Source organism: Falco naumanni, chromosome 8 (genome assembly GCF_017639655.2).
Source record: "Falco naumanni isolate bFalNau1 chromosome 8, bFalNau1.pat, whole genome shotgun sequence".
Classification (NCBI taxonomy): domain Eukaryota; kingdom Metazoa; phylum Chordata; class Aves; order Falconiformes; family Falconidae; genus Falco; species Falco naumanni.
The window spans coordinates 23,992,473-24,012,968 of record NC_054061.1 but is presented as its reverse complement, the minus strand read 5'-3'; the positions used below and the strand labels follow the sequence as shown (position 1 = coordinate 24,012,968).

At 38.8% G+C, this 20,496-nt stretch overlaps 1 protein-coding gene across 1 annotated transcript in view; it reads right to left on the bottom strand.

Annotated features, from left to right (window-relative positions):
* Positions 1 to 391: 391 nt before the first annotated feature.
* Positions 392 to 20,496, bottom strand: part of NEB (nebulin) — a 131,236-nt gene continuing 111,131 nt past the window's right edge. Inside the window, exons 132-150 of the mRNA XM_040602846.1 lie at positions 20,328 to 20,432; positions 19,769 to 19,873; positions 19,075 to 19,179; positions 18,157 to 18,249; positions 15,691 to 15,783; positions 14,178 to 14,270; positions 9,563 to 9,655; positions 8,838 to 8,930; positions 8,165 to 8,257; positions 7,572 to 7,664; positions 6,535 to 6,627; positions 6,153 to 6,245; positions 5,781 to 5,873; positions 4,576 to 4,683; positions 4,068 to 4,251; positions 3,480 to 3,572; positions 2,256 to 2,402; positions 1,875 to 1,984; positions 392 to 1,268 (exon numbers count right to left, since the gene is read on the bottom strand). Coding sequence (XP_040458780.1) covers positions 1,095 to 1,268; positions 1,875 to 1,984; positions 2,256 to 2,402; positions 3,480 to 3,572; positions 4,068 to 4,251; positions 4,576 to 4,683; positions 5,781 to 5,873; positions 6,153 to 6,245; positions 6,535 to 6,627; positions 7,572 to 7,664; positions 8,165 to 8,257; positions 8,838 to 8,930; positions 9,563 to 9,655; positions 14,178 to 14,270; positions 15,691 to 15,783; positions 18,157 to 18,249; positions 19,075 to 19,179; positions 19,769 to 19,873; positions 20,328 to 20,432 — 2,061 coding nt within the window. The 3' untranslated portion in view covers positions 392 to 1,094. The remainder of the gene's footprint in view (positions 1,269 to 1,874; positions 1,985 to 2,255; positions 2,403 to 3,479; positions 3,573 to 4,067; positions 4,252 to 4,575; positions 4,684 to 5,780; positions 5,874 to 6,152; positions 6,246 to 6,534; positions 6,628 to 7,571; positions 7,665 to 8,164; positions 8,258 to 8,837; positions 8,931 to 9,562; positions 9,656 to 14,177; positions 14,271 to 15,690; positions 15,784 to 18,156; positions 18,250 to 19,074; positions 19,180 to 19,768; positions 19,874 to 20,327; positions 20,433 to 20,496) is intronic.

Here is a 20,496-nt window from a genome sequence, read left to right as displayed (position 1 = left end):
GGACGTTTCCCTTTCAAGTTGGTTTGTACCTCACGACGTGCTGTGAATTCCCTTGGAACAAAGGCCTGTGGAGGTAAAGTTGCAGCTCCTTCTGCAGTTGACTTTGTTTTTAATCTTTCGTCTGTCTTGGACACAGTATGAAGTGATCATTTGCATCATTCTTTCTTGGAGACTGGCTGGTACCAGATGCTTGAAGTGAATAACCACAGTGCTCGGGGATGAAGTAATACGTGTGGTTCACTCCCAGCCCCTCGCAGCTTGCCTGCGGTGGTGGCCGTTGCAGCCTCCTCACCTGCACTCCTTCCCTGTCCCAGTGCAGTTTTCTGAACAAAGTCAGTTTCTTGGGAGATTGATTCCTGCTCTTCAGCATGAGTGAACACATCAAACATACTGCAGAAACATTAGCTTTATTTAGTCACTAATTGACAAGTAATAATGTCTTGACCCCAGAACAGTTGCATGAAAAACACAGGCAGAAGAGCTGAGCAAGCAGGAGAGGCCTTGGGGTTTGGGTTTGTTTCCCTCCCCCGCAGCCTAAAGATGGTTTGAGATAGTAAGCTTAAATGTTGCTTGTACAAAGAAGTAGTGAATACATTCAAACAGTGTAGAATAGCCCAGAAAAATAGTCTGTGACAGAATGAGTAAATACCTGGTAGTCATAGTCTTAAGTACATGTAGAGAATTTTGGAGATGCTGAACTGGATTGCAGTTCTAGCCAAGTTAAATGTGATGGTGTGTGATGTTGAAGTGTTTGAAAGTCCAGGCAATGGTTTCTGGTTTTGGTTGGGTTTTTTTTGTTTGGTTGGTTGGTTTTTTTACAGTGGAAGAAACACAGTTCTTATGAACAAGGCCTAGTAGTGTGCTTACAGGTGGTTTTCAAAAATGTTTTGAAAGGATGTTTTAAGAGTATTTTGCTCTGCAGTTTTTTGTTCGTTTTTTTTTTCCCCACATGGTTTATAAGGCACTATCAGCACGGGAGACAATAAGGCACTTTGGAAAAAATGTTACAAACCCTTCTTGTAGACTTTACATTTTGAGAGGTGCCAGCGTGCCTCGGCCGTGCAGATGGGCGTTGTGGGAAGATGGCCTTTGGTTTAGACAGCTTCTACGTAGTTGGCTGGCAGCATGCCCGTCTTGCCGGTTCTCTGGACGGTCCCATACATCCAGCCTTCATCGATTGCTTGTACGTTTACGATTGTGTCACCGTCTTTGAAGGAAACCTCATCGGCATCAGCTGCCATGTAGTCATACATGGCCCGGTAGGTCTTCTGTTGGTTTTAAAAAAGAAGACACAATTACAGCCCTGCTGTTGGCACTGAAGCCACGGCTGTTGCTGAGAATCGGTGCAAGAGCCGGCTCTGGCCAAGTTACCTCGGCTCGTGTCCGTGCTCTAAAAGCACTGCTGAGGGCACTGCCTGCCTGGCCTTCGAAATCTCCTGGGTTTAGAAGACAAAATGTTTCTTCCCAATAACTACCCTTGTCACCCAAGTACCACTACCTCAGGTCACAGCCTGCGTAGTTCAGTGATGCTGAAGCTGAACAAAATGTTTTCAGAGAGTATTTGAGCAGTACCAGCTCACTCCAGCGCTATCTCAGAGGGGAGGCGATGGTACGCCCTGGCCTAGGCCTGCTCTGAGCCTCGCTCTCAAGAGTAGGAAGGAAGCATTAATTCAAGCTTTCAGGAACAAACAGGTAAGGCTCTGTCCCACTCTGGGGAATCTGTTACACCTTCACCCGGTCCAGTACCAAGCCTCAGCCCAGCCCATAACCAGGCATGCCGGCTACAGGCTCGAATGCTGGATGAGCATCATCTGGAGCGCGCACCTGCAGCAGGCTGGGGACTGTGTGGCGTACAACCGATCTGTGCTACTTACACCAGCAGTAGACGGGTGAGAAGGAACCGATGATACCGTAGTTTGCTGGGTGGCAACAGACGATGACCGTTGCTGTGGTAACTCGATGGTTTTAGCATGTTTGTAGCCCACTGCAAAGGGAAAATATATTTCGTATTGCTTATGATGGAATTGGCAATAGGGTTAGAGTTGCTCTGAATAAAGATAACGGGCTGTGTCATCAGGTGGCTCAGACCTGCCTTTTACCAACTAAAATACAATTTTACATCTGTTAAGTCTGTAACGCGATGTTTTGCAGGTGTAATGTGCTTTTTCCTGGCTAGAGGAACTCCTGAGCCCTGCCAGATCGTCTGGATACAATTTGTCTTATGTGAGTCAGTGGCATGTTTGTTCTCCTCGTACCTGTTGCAGTTGTGGCAAAGAAGCCCCCGTTGCTGTAATAGGACAAGTGTCCGCCGTCCGAGGGTTCTGATTTTTCGTCGCCACCACCAGTGAGGCTCAAGGCACTGGCAGAGCGGGAGTGCTCCCGGCTGCGGCGCTGGGCTTGGACTGTCAGGAGAAAGCAGTGGGAACCAATGTATGTCCTTGTGGTGTAAGGAGATGCACACATTAAAATACACTTCTATATACATATAGATGTATATGTACACCCACACACATGTATAGATTACTTTTTATATATACACACATAATACATATGAGTGTGTGTACATGTTCCGTAAAAATCACCAAAGCTCTCTGCTGTTGTTATCAAACCCGTAGAAATTGTGTTTATATTGAGTAGAAGACTGGCATGGGCCGCGTGCAAGCTGAGCAGAATGGGTTACTGTATCGTACAAGGTTTATGGAAAAAAGCTGGTGAATTAATCACAGTCTATTTTTAGGGTTTGATGGTATTTGCCAGTGCTTTTCAAGAGTATTCTATCAACACCATGCTGAAGTTCTCCTGAGACACAGCTGTTATGTCCCTGTTACCTTTAACAGTTGGAATGTTTTTCTTTCTCCAACCTCCTTCCCTTTAGTGCTAGCTACTTCCACAATTTTTATACCAATTATCCCATCCCATGCTTTCCTTTGTCAGCTGACACAGATCTGAACTATGCCCAAGACTGTTTTCTGTCATTTCAGGAGGCTTCCCTTCTCAAACAATTAGCAGGAAAGGAGTTTTTTTTTTAAAAAAAAGGTAATAGTTTACTTTTAACTCTGATTTTTAGAGTTATTTAAAAAGGAAGCACATGTTACCGGTAAGCAACTGTATCGTATAAACCTGTGTTAGATCACTTGTATATACTAGATTAACAATATATTGTTTGAGAAATGGCTGTATTAAGCATCCAGTGTATTTATGTAGCTAGCATAAATGTAGCTCTGCTGGTGAGGAGGAGCAATAGGAAATTTCTCCTCTAGTTACCATTAATTCTCCCCAGAACCGTGTCCCTGTGTAACTTTGGAAATCTCAGCTCTGATTAACACAGTGGCTGAAGTCAGCCCGTGGGACTTTGCTTGCGTTCCTGCAGAGGTAGAGTGCCAAGCTGTACTTTAGTGGCCCCAAGCTGCCAGTTTTACTGATTGAATTTGCACAAGTGTAGAACATTTTGCACAGATAGTACAGCCGATGGAACCAACCAGAGATCATATGTAAGCTTCTGGACTGAATATTGTCTTCTGCCGGGTCGTATTCAAAGACTGAGCCGGGATTAGTGCGCCACACACGAAGACCTGTAAGAGAAAGAGCAGTTTTTGAGGCCAAGCTGTAGCTCAAGCAGCTGTTGGAGAGCTTGAGCAGCACAAATCTGCGCTGAACAGGAGGAAAGGCGCTTCAGAAAAGGGCAAGTGGCATTTCATAACTTTGTGGTTCTCAATTTTACAGCGCAGATTAGGATTTTTTAAATTTTTTAAAATTTTTTTGTAATTTAATCTACATTAAGTGAGTTAAGGTATTTCTCTAATATAGATCAAGTTAAAGACATAAGTAAGAAATGTAAATCTAGCTTTATGTTATAAAGGTGGGCAGAATGGGACAGGCAGACCACAGATGATTCACTGCTGCTATACGAGAATATTTTCAAGATGGACTTTGATAAAGATACGATGTCCAAGTTATGATAAATTTGAGTTGATATGGCTGAGCTTAAATAAAACAACTCATCCAGGTCAGCTTGTGTTTTGTGTAAATGAAATATCAAGTAATTCTAAAACCTGGGTTCTGCTCACCTGTGAGAGTCTCTTGATCCTGGTCCACGCGCTTTCGCTCCATTTCTACTACTCGCCTTTGAATGCCCCTATAGCTAATGTCACTGAAGTCCTGCATGTTCTTTTTCACGCGTTCTGTAATGGGGTCGGTAACAACCGGTGTGAAACTACCTTTGGTTTTCTCAAAATCTTCATGGTATTTCACCTGCAATTTAAAATGGGATGTCTGTTCTCTCTACCTTACCTGAGTAATTTTGATTCCTGCTTACCTCAGGTGCATTTCTAGGAGAGCGACGCACCGCTGTTCGGAACTTTTGCTTTCTCCAGTTGAAGGAAGAGTGAGAGAGCCTAACCCCAAACATGCCTTTCCCGCAGTCGCTCCTGCCTTTAGCATTTAAGACTCCAGGTAACCAAACTCTGTATGTGTATGTTGTCCTTGAGCTGCCAACCCCAGAATGTCTCGGGAACAAGGTTATGTTTTTACTTAAATCACTTGCCAAGGTAAAAATACATCTAGAAATGCTCTTACCGTAGAGATGTGTTTCTGGGTCTCTCGTACACGCCGCATTTCAGGTGTATCCAGTACATACGCAGCTTTGCCTTGTACTTGTTTTCGGAAACTATCTGAGTAAAGGACCTGCCAGGTGAGAACAAGGAAGTGAGCGCAGGGCACAAAACTACCTCTGCGGTGTGAGGAGTGAGCTGCACCGAAGCAACCTGGCAAAAAGAAGGTGGGGGGACTGCAGACAAAAAGGTAGCGGGAGCTGTGTTGGTGAATCACATTAGAATGCAAAGGAAAATTTTTTTTCATAATTATATGGACAGCTCTGGACTTAATCCCAGACATTCCTTTTCTTAACTAAAAGAGCCTTACCTTTTTTGAACCTTGTAACACCAGGTAGAGGTAATGCAGCAGCAATGCTCTAGGTAATATTTTCATATATTTGACATGCACCTCACTGACTTCAGTGAAGTTATCAAGGTGAAACAAACAACATCATTAGAGCTGTGTTTTTCATTGAAATACTACAATTGTTTCTGGGTTTGTAGGGTTTCTTTTCTGAGCAATAACAGTTGCGTCATGCATATGTAAACACTTGCAGAGATTGTATTACTGGATTTATCGAGCAAGTCATGACAACATTTAAGGCTAGGTTGGACAAGGCTCTGAGCTACCTCACCTAGTCAAAGGTGTCCCTGCTCATCGTGGGGGGTTGGGCTAGATGGCCCTTGAAGGTCCGTTCTAGCCCAAACCATTCTGTGATCCTACAATCTGTTCTACGTGTAAATATTTACAGGAAGGCGTATGTCAGGATTTACCTCTAGAGTAACAGGCTGGCAAAGAAGGGCCCTCAAGATCTGTCATGGTTTTAAACAGAATGTCAGAAATCACATAAAAGGCAAAGAATTATTGTTCTTCAGTAACAGTATGTCGTACAGTGTGAGACCAGTGAAAACAGAAGAGACTTGAAGACAACAGATGTTATTTGAAACCCAACTGTTGTTTAGAAAAAAACCCAACCAAACCAAAGCAGTTAATCACACAGGAAGAAATACTCAGTTGCAGCAGATACTACTTGCTTTTTACTAAAGGATTTGATTTTAGTGTAGTTATTTCATACTTCCAAACGAGGTAGCTAGGTTAACAGCTGCGCTGTTGATCTGAGTAAGGATTTCAGGGATTGAAACGTTACTTTTTAATATATTTTCATTTATTGGCTAAATAGAACATACCGAGCTGATGTTTTCTTGATTGCGTTTAGCTCTCTCCATCTCTGGAGTCATGGGTGTTGGTGTGCCTTTTGCCAGATGTTCCTTGTATAAAACCTACAGTGTAAAAAAAGGTGTCCACAAATCAGACCGGAATAATTCCTAGCTCATTCTGTAAATGGTGTTACTGTTTAAGCATAGTCATCACTGCAGGGGTAGAAAGATCTTGGGAAATAAAGCATCTAAGAAGTTATTTGCTAGAGCAAAAGGTAAAAATCAAAGGGAAGAATAGGCAAAAAGAAGGAAAACTGGGAAAATAAGGCTAAATTAGAAGTGGAGGTTTTGTTTGGAACAGTTATTTTTAAGGTAAGGTGGTTGTCTTTCTTCTTTCAGTACCGAGCTAATGTGTTCTTGATTGCGTTTGACTCTCTCCATCTCTGGAGTGACCGGTGTGGGGGTTGCCTTCCCTAAGCCTTCTTTGTATACAACCTACAGATCACAAAGTAACTCAAAGTCACAAACGTACAAATTAAAAACTGTAGTGTTACTGGTTTTAGAGTAAACATCATTCATTAGGAAAGAAAAAAAAAAGTCAGAGGAAAAAATAGTATAAAAAAGTTAATTGACAAAAAAAAGTCTTTTACATACTTTAGTTTTATGAGAGGACTTTCTATGTTTGAGGGGAAAAATTAGAGGGTTAAATAAAACCAGGCAGATATAAGTTTTGAAAAACAAAAAAGTGCTCTATCATAGCCCCTTTACTTCTTCCAGACAATACCGAGCTAATGTGTTCTTGATTCCGTTTGACTCTCTCCATCTCTGGAGTGACAGGTGTGGGGGTTGCTCGCCCCAAGTTTTCTTTGTACAACACCTGTGGGATACAGAAGATGTATCCGGTATCTTAAAACCCTCCCAAAATCAAAAGGATTTGAACACACATGATTACTTTGTTATCAAATTTCAAAAAAGTCACAACTGATTATGATATGCAGCACTGCACAAAAGCAAACATCTACTGCTGTAAGGAAGGGTAAGAAAAAGAAACTGTAAAAGGAAAGCTTGTTATTTTTGTGATTAACAAAGAGGGGCTCTATCCAGCTACGACTGTGGCGATGGCTTCATAGGTTCTAGGAAGCTGCCTGTGGCCCCAGAGAACTATTTAGGAAATGATTTATCTGCTGTTTTATCTGTATTTGAAGCAATTTGTGACCTTTTTGGGAAGGAGGAGGGAGTTCTGTTGCCATGCTGACATGGGGCAGCCACATAAAGAAGGGTGTTGAGGTTGGGTGACTGGTGTTGTGGCACCATCACACCTACGCATCTCTCCAGTCCATGAGGCCACCTACAAGCTCTTGCGGCTACACTACCTGGAGTAGGAAGGGTCTCATTCCTTTTGTGTTGTTCTGTTTAAGGCACCCTAAGTCACCTGGCACAGCAGTGCAATCTCAGGTGGGTCAGAGAGGTGGATTTTTGGGGGTAGGGTGGCTGGGTTTCTTGTTTGTTTTTTGCTAAATTCAAATATCCCTGAAAAAACAATGGAAGCACAGAGAAAGGAACCTGAGTATCTTCACCAAAGGATGCAAAGCTCTTAATATTGTCTGGATAGAGCCCACAGGTACACAAACTGAGCTGCAGAAAAGGCCTACATTTCTGGTTCAGACTGTTAACGCTACAGTAATTTTAGGAGTGATTAATTTGCAGAAACAAATATATCTATTTTTTTATATTAAAATCAACTTTCAGTATGTAGTTAGGATGTTACTTTATTAAGATATAAGCATCAAGGAAAAAAGAAACATATCTATTTTAGGGTACCGAGCTAATGATTTCTTGATTGCGTTTGACTCTCTCCATCTCTGGAGTGATTGGTGTTGGGGTCACTTTCCCCACATTTTCTTTGTACAAAACCTACAGGATACAAGGGAGTATCCAGATGTCATTAAAAAAGGCACCATGAATAAGAAAAAACAAAAACACAACCAAAAAAACCCCCCAAACCAACATACAATGTAGCTTTTGAATCATTACACTTAGAAAGGGTTAGATTTAGTGCACAACGCTGCTCCCAAAAGAAGCAACGGGAGCTTTGCCATTAGTGTACTAAGGTGCAGAAATGGCCCCCGGATGGAATCCACGCTGCATAAAAGCACACTTGATGTAAGAAAGGGTTAAAAAAAATTTGCAGAGAAACAATATCCATCCAAAAAAAGTCAAACCTAGTTCTAGTAAAATCCTGCTTCAGGCAGTGTTAAATGATACTATGGTTTGTTTGCAAGCTCAGAAGGTAGGAGGTTTATGCTTCTTGGCAAATTCATTTTAAAAAGTTAGAAAGCACAGATTACGAAACTGCTACAGTTACATTAAACACTTCATTCAGATATTTAGGAACTGTTTCCTGTTAAAAATACCGAGCTAATGATTTCTTGATTGCGTTTGACTCTTTCCATCTCGGGTGTGACAGGTGTTGGGGTTGCTTTCCCTATGTTTTCTTTATACAACACCTATGAGACATAAGAAAGGAGCCAAAGAAAGCAAAAATGAACAAAAAGCTATCCATAGATAAACTAAAAGCCCAAAGCATTTTTTTCCTTGTATTTATTTTCTCAGAGTTTAGGTATTTTTATATATATATATATATATATATATTTAAAGAAGGTACTTAGCAATATTTATCTAGAGAATTAGTGGTTGGCATACTGACTTTTTAACTACAGGATCACTCGTAATCAATAGTGTAAGTACTACATAAATGAGACCACAAAAATACCATGTGAAGGGGCTGAGAATCAGTATGAAAATTATATTAAAAAAAAAAAGAAAAGAAAATGAGTGGAGTTTAAGTGTTTTTAGGATTAGAATAGGGCATTAAAATCACTCAAAACCCAATAAAAGCTGTAACAAGTTAAAGTCACCACTGTAAATCATAGTAAGACACGATTTGAGAAGTAACCACTTCAGTAAGCTGCTTTAGAGCTACAGTCCGCATTATCTTGGAACAAGCATTACAATCTCCATGTATTAAAACTGTTAAAATGATATTTTTAATGGCGTTAAAGGGAACTCTTTTTCTTATCAAAGTACCGAGCTACAGATTTCTTGATTGCGTTTGACCCTCTCCATCTCTGGAGTGATAGGAGTGGGGGTTCCAGTCCCCACGCTCTCTTTGTACAACACCTGTGTAGTAACAAGAAGCATCCAGAAACATAATCACAACTCAAGAATAATTACAGCCAACAGGAAGGCAAATAGTTGAGTCTGCTGGAGCTCAGGCTGCTCTAATGTGCCCTGAAAGCCACCCTGGATGCAGTGAACACTGGATTGCCCCCACGAGGGTGTGAAGGCAAAGAAGTCTATAGTTTTATCATAGCAGGTGCGACAAATCCAACACAGAAACTTCTTACATCAAATAGATTTTCAGGGTGGAGAAGAGCTTTTAGGCTACCACTGAAGCCTGCTTAGAAAGTCAGACCTTCCCTCTTCTGTGATAACAGCATTCAAACAGGAAACCAATAGGATTATAAAAACCCAAACAACCAACCACCAACAACAAAAAACGGGCATAAAAGAAAAAGGAAGTTGGAAAAGGGAGCAAGAGGGTTAAAAAAATATTTAGGATAATGTAAATAATTACATATATGAAGAAGTGGTAGGTGAGTAACATTGGAAAATATAGTATAGTGAAGAAAGGATGTTTTTGTAAGTTGATTACATGGGCATAAGGAGTGGAATTGTTCATTTTTAATAAAGGTTAAAAAGTTCCGTTTAAGTGGAGTTAAAGGGAATACTGCTTTTCCTCCACAAAATACCGAGCTAATGTGTTCTTGATTGCGTTTGACTCTCTCAACCTCAGGAGTGACAGGTATTGGGGTTCCTGTCCCCAGATCCTCTTTGTACAACACCTGTGGGGTAACATGGCTGTAGTAAGAAAAAGAAAAAAAAAAAGGGGGGGAACAAGCAAACAACAGTAACCCGCAGCTTGCTGAGAAAACAGACTGAAAGTTTTTCAAAGTCGCTCCAAGCCAAAGCTTGGAATAAAAGAGAAAAGTTAAAATGCTTCTCAAAACTACGTAGCTAAACACAAATTCTCTGCAATGCCTTTTGGCAGAAAACTGGAATACCTTCTCCAGTTGCTTCTTGGAAGCTATATAGAAAAACTGTCTATGCAACAGTAGACTGTTAAAGACTTCCTAAAAGCAGAAAATATAAAATACAATACAGAAGGGACAAAGAAATCAATTCTGTTTCATTTACCCATTCCATCAACATCACAGCAGGTTACACTGGCATGTATTAGAGCACTGTTACACTGCGGCCACAGCCACAGATTTGTGTCAGGCACTGAATAGTTTAGATCTCATACATAAAGTAAGTGAAATCAGGGGGGAAAAAACCACCACACAAAATTAAGGATTATTGTGACTAAGAAAAGGAAAACAGGGTGTTTTTAAAAAGAAAAAAAAAAAAGAAAAATATATATTTTCTCAAAAGAAGACTCAAAAGAAAGGTGGAATTAAAAGTTATTATTAAGATGAAGTAATAAAAAAGAGGAACAAGAATCATGTAAGTAACAATTATGGAGGGAAAAAATCTCAAAGGGACCAGGGTATTATTTTGTGTGTAAGTTGATTATAGGGGAACAAGAATTTTTTTTGTGTGTTAAAAGTATATTAAAATAGATTAAAAGGGAAATGGCTGCTTTTCAAATTTAAAAATACCGAGCTAAAGTTTTCTTGATTGCGTTTAACTCTTTCAATCTCAGGAGTGACAGGTGTTGGGGTTCCTGTCCCCAGATCCTCTTTGTACAACACCTGTGGGGTAACATGGCTGTGTTAAGAAAAGAAAAAAGGAACAAGGAAACAACAGTAACACTCTGTTTGCTGAGAGAACACTCAGAACATGACAGATGTTTTCCTGAGATGCCCTGAATTAGCATAGGAATTAAAAAAAAATCCATGAAAATAAAAAACTCATTTAAACCTCTGCAGATAAACACTAATACACCAGTGTGACTTGTGACTTCTACCAGCCTGCTAGAATACCTTCCTCACTTGCTTAATGGCTTCCCAAGGTGGACATTTAAAACTGATGAGTGTTCAGAAGATTAAAGTCTTACATAAACTACAATGAAGTATATTATTGTCTTTTCACCGGCAGTGAGGTAAACTTTTTCTTGATTGTACTGGAGTCACTGGAAGACCAGGTCCTAACGCGCCTTCCTAGAAGTTTTTCTGTACACACACCCTCAGCGAAGAGTCATCCATTTTGAGTGAGACACTACTTACTGTCCAGAGTTTGTCGCCAAAGAGTCTAGCTTGCTTATTACAGGACACAGAGACACGACCATAACAAAGGCATATATGTGAAAATGGTACCTGACAAATGATAATTACTAGTGCTCTCCTGTCTTATGTGACACTTTCCTCCCCCCTGAGAAACATGCTTATGCTACTAAATTTTTTTACCCTGCAGACCCGTGCTACCAACATATCTAGAGCTGTGCAACAATATTAAAGACTTCCTAAAGGAAGAAGGCATCAAATATAATGCAGAAGGATTAAATAAATCAATTCTGTTTCATTTACCCATTCCATAAACATCACAGCAGGTTACACTGGCGTGTATCAGAGCACTCTTACCCTGAGGTCACTTCCACAGATTTGGACCAGGCACTAAATTAGTTTTTATATGAGGTAAAACCAGGAAAAAAACCAACAACCAAAGATTGAATTGGTTAACAAAAGGAAAAACAGATATTAAAGAAGAAAAAAAAAATATGTTTGGAGTCAAAAGAAAGACAGAAACAGGGAATCTGAAAGTTATCATTAGTAAGATGATCTAATCAAAACAAAGTAAGTAACAATTATGGAGGAAAAACGTCAAAACGTGGGGAACAGGGTATTCTTTTTTGTGTAAATTGATTACAGGGAAATACAAAAGTATTTTCTTGGTGTTAAAATCATTTTAAAATAGATTAAAAGGGAAATGGCTGCTTTTCAAATTAAAAAAATACCGAGCTAAAGTTTTCTTGATTGCGTTTGACTCTTTCAATCTCAGGAGTGACAGGTGTTGGGGTTCCCGTCCCCAGATCCTCTTTGTATAACACCTATATGGTAACATGGGAGTTTAAAAAAAGTTAAGAACAAAAAAAATTTACTGCATTTGATGGAGGTAACATATAATTTTTACACCCACCCACTAAATATACAAGAAAGCAGGGAAAATTAGGAAGTATAAAACAGTTAACAAATGTGATAACTTCAGAGGAAGTCTTCTGATAGCTAGAAATACTGCATCATACATGCCTCAACAGAATAATAAAGCATTAGAGGAATGGAATTAAGCAAATAAAAATCCCAGTGTTTTTTAAAAATGCAAAATAACTTAAACTTCACAGAAGAAAAAAGCTTTAAAAATTAAAGGACATGAAGCATCAATGGTTATTAAAAAAACTTTAAAAAATAAGTACATAAAATATAACTAACTAAAAAATGTAATAGGAGAAAGAGGATGTTTCTATGTTTATAAGTTAATTAGAGAGAGTAGAAAATTTACAGGTGTTAAATAGTTATAGGGAGCTTTTTTCTTAAATGACAACAAAAATACCGAGCTAAAGTTTTCTTGATTGCGTTTGACCCTCTCCATCTCAGGAGTTACAGGTACTGGGGTTCCAACCCCTAGCCCCTCTTTGTACAACACCTGTGCGGCAACCAGGAAGTATTAAAAAAAAAAAAAAAAAAAAAAAAGGAAAGGAAAGGAAAGAGGAGGACAGGGAGGAGAGAGAGAAAAGACAAGTAATTTAATACAGTGAAATTTAAAAGTATGAAAAATAGAGTTTTGTCAGCCTTGTTCAAAAGCTAGCAAAAAACATCAATGAAAATAATCAGCTAAAATTGCTATGAGGTTTGTTCTCATCTCACCTGGGTGCACAGAAATAATGCCAGTGAGAACTGCAGGAGTGTTTTGTGCAAAGCATAGCTTGAGCCAAGGTACCTGAAAACTCTTTTGCAAAGGAGTTTCCTTACTCAAACAAAAGCTCTTGTATAAGCAGCTTTGCCTCTTAAAAATTTTAAATAGGCTCAGCAGCGTAACAGAGAGCTGTGAGGACTCAGAGACAATTAAATGTAGCAAAACCTCTAACAGTGGCTTCTCCAAACTGTCCTATTAATCTCAAGTCAGCACTGTCTGAACTGGGTCAGAGCGAGCCAAAACTAATCCTAAACTGCTCTAACTAAAACAGAAGTATAGAAAATATATAGAAATATAAATTATGACATAATAGTAATTTGACTGGAATGTGTTAGGAGTAGCAACAATCCAGATAATTGATTGTAATGGATTTCTCATATATGCCATTCTTGTCATTTTTTCATATGGCAGTGATACGGGGATGCCAGCCAGGTTTTCTTACAAAGACCTGTAGGATATAAGAAAGCACCTGATGCAGCAAAACCAGGAAAGGAGACAGCACACACCAGTTGCATTAGATTGCTTTGCTGGGAAGCGTTAAAGAGTTCCTTTTTCATTTGCAGTGCAACCAGTGAAGGATCAAAGGATCAACTTTGTTACTGAGGCCAGTGACATCACTCAGGCTGCTGCTATTTCATCGGGAGGAAAGATAAGTTACTGCTTAACTGCCTTAAGTAAATAAGGTTAAAATCCCACAGCTGGAACAATTGAATGACAAATCAGTTAGATTGAGTGAAAAATTAAAATATAAGGATACTGACAGGGGTTTAGTGATTTGATTAAGAAAGGGCTGTTCAAAGTTCAACAAAGAATTGAAAGAAAAAATTAATATGGAGGAGTTAAAGGGATTTGATTTGCATTTGAAATGGTAGGGTTTGTTTTATTTAGCAATACCGAGCTAACGTTCTCTTGGTTACGTTTGACCCTTTCCATCTCTGGAGTAACCGGTGTCGGGATGCCGGTCCCTAAGCCCTCTTTGTATAACACCTGTGAGGTACAAGAAAGTTTCCACAAAAAAGCACTCAACACAGGCAAAACTATTACATCTGACTACTTTGTAAGTTATGTTTAACGTTAGGATCACTTTTTAATTAATTTCACACTTGTTCTAGAGGCAAATATTAAGGAAGAGGCTGATGGTTGATTATTCTGTAAAGACATGACTACAGGTACTAGAAGATACAGGGTTAAGATAAAACAAACATGGAGAGGAACACCATGTTAATTTCACAGCTTACTTCCAGTTTTGGTTCTTAAAAGAAATGCATGTAAAATTGTAAATCACCAAAAAAAGTTAAAGCACAAACAGGTGGAATATAAATAAGTTAAAAATATTGCCAGGGAAAAGAGAGGAGCAGGGCAAGATTCTAAATCATTGAAGAAAAACAGATCATATGTTAGGATGTTATGCAAAAAGAAGTTGTTAAGATTTTTATTTTTATTTTTTTTAAATACCGAGCTAATGTGTTCTTGATTGCGTTTGACTCTCTCTATTTCTGGAGTGACAGGTGTTGGGATACCTGTCCCTAGGTCCTCTTTGTACAACACCTGCAGAACACAAGCACCCAGCAAGGTGAGAAGATCTTATTCCTTCCACAACAACTACAGTACATTTGGATAATTTACCTGGTTTATAAGTAAATAGAATCTTGGATTATATATAAATATGTCCACAATTTTACTCAGTGTCCATCTTTTATAAGTACAGTCACCAGCTCAGCAAGTACTTAAAGTCTTTGTTGCGATGCTTGGACGCACTGAAGTAAGTGCAATACTTCATTACAGTAGGACACAAGTTTAAATATTCTGCTGACCTGGCATAAAAGGCACATTTATTTTGCTTTTCATTTTCGTTTAGGATACACAATAGTATTACTTTTCAGGCAGTAAACACTTCTGTAAGGCTTTTTTTAAATCATGTTAACAAATGTAAAAATAAAACCTTTTATAGACCTCTGTGAGTACTTTTTGGAACACAACTATTTTACCTTGGTTTAGGTCTCTAGTAAGGAAAAGAACTGAGTTTTAGCTCTCATATTATTAGGTTTAACTTAGACTGTAATTGAATTTTAAAAACTGCATTCTTCTTTAAAGGAGTTGCACAGGAGATGCCTGGGTTGGTTTAAAACTTCACCATGTAGAAATACATTACAAATGCATTAATGGTTCTTCTTGCAACTAGTAATATACTTGCAACAAAACAAGCTAAGAAAAAAAACAATCTTCTCTGCTTGATGTAATAGAAACAATGAAAAAATACAAAAATAAAGCAATCACAGCAAAGGAAAACAGATTGTGTAAAAGGTGATCAAAAATGAAGAATGGTTGGAAAAAACAACTGTGCAAAAGACAGCTGTAAACTACATTCGTATCATAAACAGCTCAAAAGGGAAACCACTTATAAAATCAGGAACGATAAATCCAAAGATACTCTTTATACAGGTGTCACTGCTCCTCAGCATTGTATAGCAAACATCTGAGGTACCAATAATCCCAAGACCATATCCTGCCTCAGCTCTGTACGCAGAGATCAAAGTAAAGCAGCAGCGGCTCAAAATCAGGAGAGCGTGTTGTTCCTAATATCTACACTTAACTAGGTATGGGAAAGGCCAGGTAGTGTTTCCCCTTATAACTGTCACTAGGTTTTGTGACTACAAAAAAAGGCTCCAATTACTTTTTTCCACAAAGTTTTGTCTAGCTGATCCATTTTCTTCAGACTAATCGTAAGATATCATCTGGGTATTTTTTGTTCCTAGTTCTGTGTTCAGAAAAGGTTACAGAAATAATAGAGGGAAGTGACTGATTGTAACCATTACTGCAAATTCAGACAGTCAAACTTCCTGCTGCTGAATATAGGGATTTAAGAGATCTGTCCTCTTTTCAACAAAAAATACCCACAAACACTACCAAAGGTTGGAGCTTGAGCTCTGAATGAGTATATAAGTAAATAGAACATATCGGCCATTACCGTACTGATGTGCTTCTGTGTCTCCTTGACACGCTTCACTTCTGGAAGATCAGGAATTGGAGTTCCTTTTCCAATACTCTCCTTGTACTTAATCTACAAAGGCACAGACATTAGAAAAAAATCAGTGGATTTACATTAAAGCACAGCTGATGCATGTATGTGTTACAAGTTACACAAATAAAGAAACACAGGTCCTTTACACTTTACAAACTCATTCACTTTTAAGGTACCAAATGTATCCTGATAGAAGGAAATCATCGAGGAACCCCCTATTAGAAGCCCTTCTATAAAGCACTTTAACTCGGCTTAGGGTAAAAAAGCAGAGTCTTGTTTGAGCCAGAATTTTTCAACTGAAGTTTTAAATTTGGGCATCTAACATCTCCCAGGAGCATAATTTCAGCAAGAACAAATCCCCTGATTTATAATGGAGCCATGTCAAGGTTTCTTACACTGAGTTCCAACAAATTGTGGTATTAAAAATTTAAAACAATTTCTTAAAATTTTAGCCTAATGGTATTGAAATAGGCACGTAGATTCATACGTGGATACCTAAAGAGCATTATCCTGATCTTGTGGAGACTGAAAATTTAAAAGATATCACTGGCTTCGACATCAGCAGAGAGCTGTTGTTAAAACATCCCATCATCTTTACAAGCAACCTGTTAGAAGGCAACTTGAGCCGCTGATGAGACGTTCCTGTGAATGGCACTTCACCAAAAGGGTTTTCTAAAACCAGGTGTAAATACCTTTGAACCTGATACCATTTGGTCTTTCTACCAATGAAAGGAAAATTTTGGATTTGTAAAAATCTATCGTATTCAACAGAGGTGAGAGTCATACACAACTTTAACAATTACAGTGCTATTTGCTTTTCTACTTTAGCATAACAACAACAAAAAATAGCATTGAACATATTTAACATACTATGCATGAAATTAATTGGCTAAAATGTTAGTATCTTTTATGCTAAAATAACAGCAGTCAAAAAACATGAAAAAGACTTACAAGCTTTGAAAGAAAAGTAATACATACAATTATTCCAATTTTAGAGTGTTACATTTTTTTAATATAATATAAAAACTTTACACAATATGCTTTAGTAAGGCTTGACCCTCCTTGCCCTGGCATCTTCACAGACAAGCTAATCAAACATGGGTTAGATAAATGCACGGTGACACTGACTGAAAACTGGCTGAACAGCCAGACCCAGAGCATTTTGGTCAGTGGCACAAGGGCCAGTGGGAGGCAAGTCACCAGAGGTGTGCCCCAGGGGCCAGTACTGTTTGACATTTCATAAGGGACCTGGATGGCAGGACAGAATGCACCCTCAGCAAGTGTGCAGCTAAGAGAAAACTGGGAGGATTGGCTGATCTACCCAGGGGTTTTAAGGCCACCCAGAGGGACTTCAACAGGCTGGAGAAATGGCCTGAGAAGCAACTTGTGAAGTTCAACAGGGGAAAATGCAAAGTTCTGCAGCTGGGGAGGAATAATCCCAGGCTGGGGCATGTGCTGGGGGCTCACTGTCTGGGAAGCAGCTTTGCAGAGAAAAACCTTGGCGACCTGATGGACAACAAGCTGACCATGAGCCAGCAATGCACCCTCACAGCAAAGACCAACAGCTTTCTCGGCCGCATTAAGGGCATTGCCAGCAGGTCAATGGAGGTGATCCTTCCTCTAGCCAGCAATGGTGAGGCCACATCTGGAGTCCTGTGTCTAATTCTGGAAAGATATGGACATACTGGAGCATGTCCAGTGCAGGGCCACAAAGATGAGTAAGAGACAGGAGCATCTTTGATATAGGAAAAGGCTTAGAGAGCTGGGACTGCTCAACCTGGAAGAGGGATACTCGGCGGGACCCTACCAATGTGTACAAATGCCCAGTGAGAAGGAATGAAGAAGAGTGCGCCACTCTTCTCAGTAGTGCTCAGTGGCAGGACAAGAGGTAATGGGCACAAATTAAAAAACAGAAAATTCAATCTGAACACAGGAAAACACTTCTTTTACTGTGAGGATGGTCAGACACTGGAACAGTTTGCCTAGAAAAGCTGTGGAGTCTCCATCCTGTGAGATATTCAAAACTTGACTGGATCTGGTTCTGGGCAACCTGCTCTAGCTGATTCTGCTTGAGCAATGGGGTTGGAGTAGATGATCTCAAGAGGTCCCTTCCAACCTACATTGTTCAGCACAGAATCAAAGAATCAAACTGTGTGTGGGATGAGATTAAAATGATGGCAAGAGGTTTCATGTTTTAGAAATGGGTTGTAAGTTAGAAATTGAATGTTAATCATTAGGAAGATTATTGTTTAAGTAACAAGAGTAGGCAAAAACTTTTAGAAAGTAACCCTTAGCTGGCTGGGTTATTGACAAACCACTGTTGGCAACATTTACAGAAATAAGAGGGGGGAAAATGTGTTATTTCAAGTTGAGTTAGCACTGGCAGAGTATTAAAAATCAATTATTTTGTACCGAGCTGATTGCATCCTGTGTTCGTTTAACTCTCTGCATCTCTGGCGTCTTTTCAATAGTAGTTCCAGTTCCAATATCTTCTTTATATAAAATCTTAATATTTAGAATGAAGACAACAAGTTTAAGCGTACAAAACACAACATTATTTCTTCTAGAGAGTGAATACAGGCTCATGACAGTGATTTGTACACAACAGTGCAGGCTGAAAGCCAACTCGGAGGACCATCTCCAGTCCCTGCCTTGCTGCCTATCTGATGTCTGTCCTACTATATGCGTGCCATTGGTGACAAAAAGGAGCCAACTCTTTATGTTTGTAGTAACATATTTTAAGAAGAACAGCAAAACACTTGTAGACTGATTTTCAGATTGAAGACTAGTATTTGCTCTAATCCCTTCCTTGTGTTCTTATCTCTTTTATAAAGTTTTACACAAATCTCTTCCACTTAATTACCTACTATGCTAATGGTGCTAGTGGCAAAATGATACAACAGACTTTAGGCACTTCATGGTAACACATGAAATGTGAAACAAATCAGGCAGACAGTTCACTTTTCGCTGAAAGAGGACAGTTGCAACACAACAAGAACACAGTACATACATGGTAAGAGGGCAAAAGAAAAATGGATACTAGTAATAACAATTTATGTATAGGATTGCCTGTTTAACTATATCACAGCTAAGTATACATGGAAGAGTGCAATCAGGGCATCCCACAAAAACCAGCAGATAAAAAGGAGTAGCAAACCCCAGCTAAATCTACTTAGAATAATGTTAGCTTTTTTAAGAAAAGTTCTTATACCTATATTTAAGCACATCAAGAGCACATCAATACCTGTGAGATAAGAGTCAAAAATAGTTATTTTATTAAACATATTAAACTTTTTTGGAATGAGAACTGAAAAGAGAAAATAACTATACCGAGCTGAAATTCTTCTGGTTTTCTTTCACACGCAGCATTTCTGGTGTGTCTTGTACAACTGTAACTTTTCCTTTACTATTCTGTAGGTCCCACTGATACTGAAGCTGTTGAAAAAATTAAATATCAGATGTTGCCATAAAAATTTACTCACAGTTTTCTTTGAAGATGAGAAAAAAAAATATTTTCAGGGACACCTTATAAGGAGGTCATTTTAGCACAGCATTAGTGATATAAAGATGTAACACAGTTACAGTATTCTAATTTAAATTAGCAATAGGAGATCCTTAATTAGATTCATTGAAAAATCTTGAAGGCTGCCATATAGTATTGAAAACAAGTAAGTCTCAACAATGAAAGTTAAAGATTTCAAGTCAGATTGTGGAGTTCTTGCAGGTAGTCCCACTGACAACAGACAACTTCTCTAAGTATAGTTCTCTATTACTCACAAAGGAATTGACATAGCACTGCAGCAGAAAGGGTTTTTTCAAGAAAATTACAGAAGCATTTTGGTTCCCTGTGTAATGCATAAGTGAGCTGCTGCATACACAGCAGACCTTCTAAGTGAAGATCCCCGAGAATATAAAAGCAGCCTAGTTGGGCTTAAGAGTGTGATACCAAGATCTTACTAAATCAAAAAAAGGTGAACATTTCTTATTATTTGATAGTAACAGTGTTTGTTATTTTTATATGTACCGTGCTAAAGTTCTTTTGATTCTCACGGACTCTCTGCATTTCTGGTGTGTCTGCTACAGGCACATAGTATGGCATGGTCCTTTCTGCATCTTCCTTATACTTTTTCTGATAGAAAATACAAAATATATTCCATTAAAACAAAAGCAGTAATCAAAAACCTTGCATTAATTATATTGTTGCAGAATGCCCACCTTTATGGAAACGTGAGTACTTCTGTATTTGATACAAATTCAGAATATGTCTCTGTGTAAGATTTATTTTAAACGTTAAGTTATTAAGGAGTAGAAAATTAAGCTAGATTACTTAGAACTAAATTAGCTTTGGTATTGTAAAAGCAATAGAAATTCATACATTATTAGAAATTCAGCATTCAAATAAACTAATTTTCATATTGAAATGGAATTTCAGAGTAACAGATGCCACATCACAGCTCTAAAGAAATTTGTTTTCCTTGGTGTATCTCCTGAATGTCGTGCCAGGTAGTTATTTAGGTGCTCCAAACTAGTATCCATTCAAGGTTCCCACAGGAACGATAATTAAATTGTTTCACTCAAGATACCTGGCTTGAAAGGTTCTTGACCTGCTGGGCATGAATAATCTCTGGAGTATCGACAACACTGGTGTAGTTGGCTTTCTCCATTTCCGCCAATTGTTTGTATTTGATCTGTTGGGGAAAGCTCACATTTAGGTGCCCTTAATCATATCCGGACAACAATTTTCATTTGGTT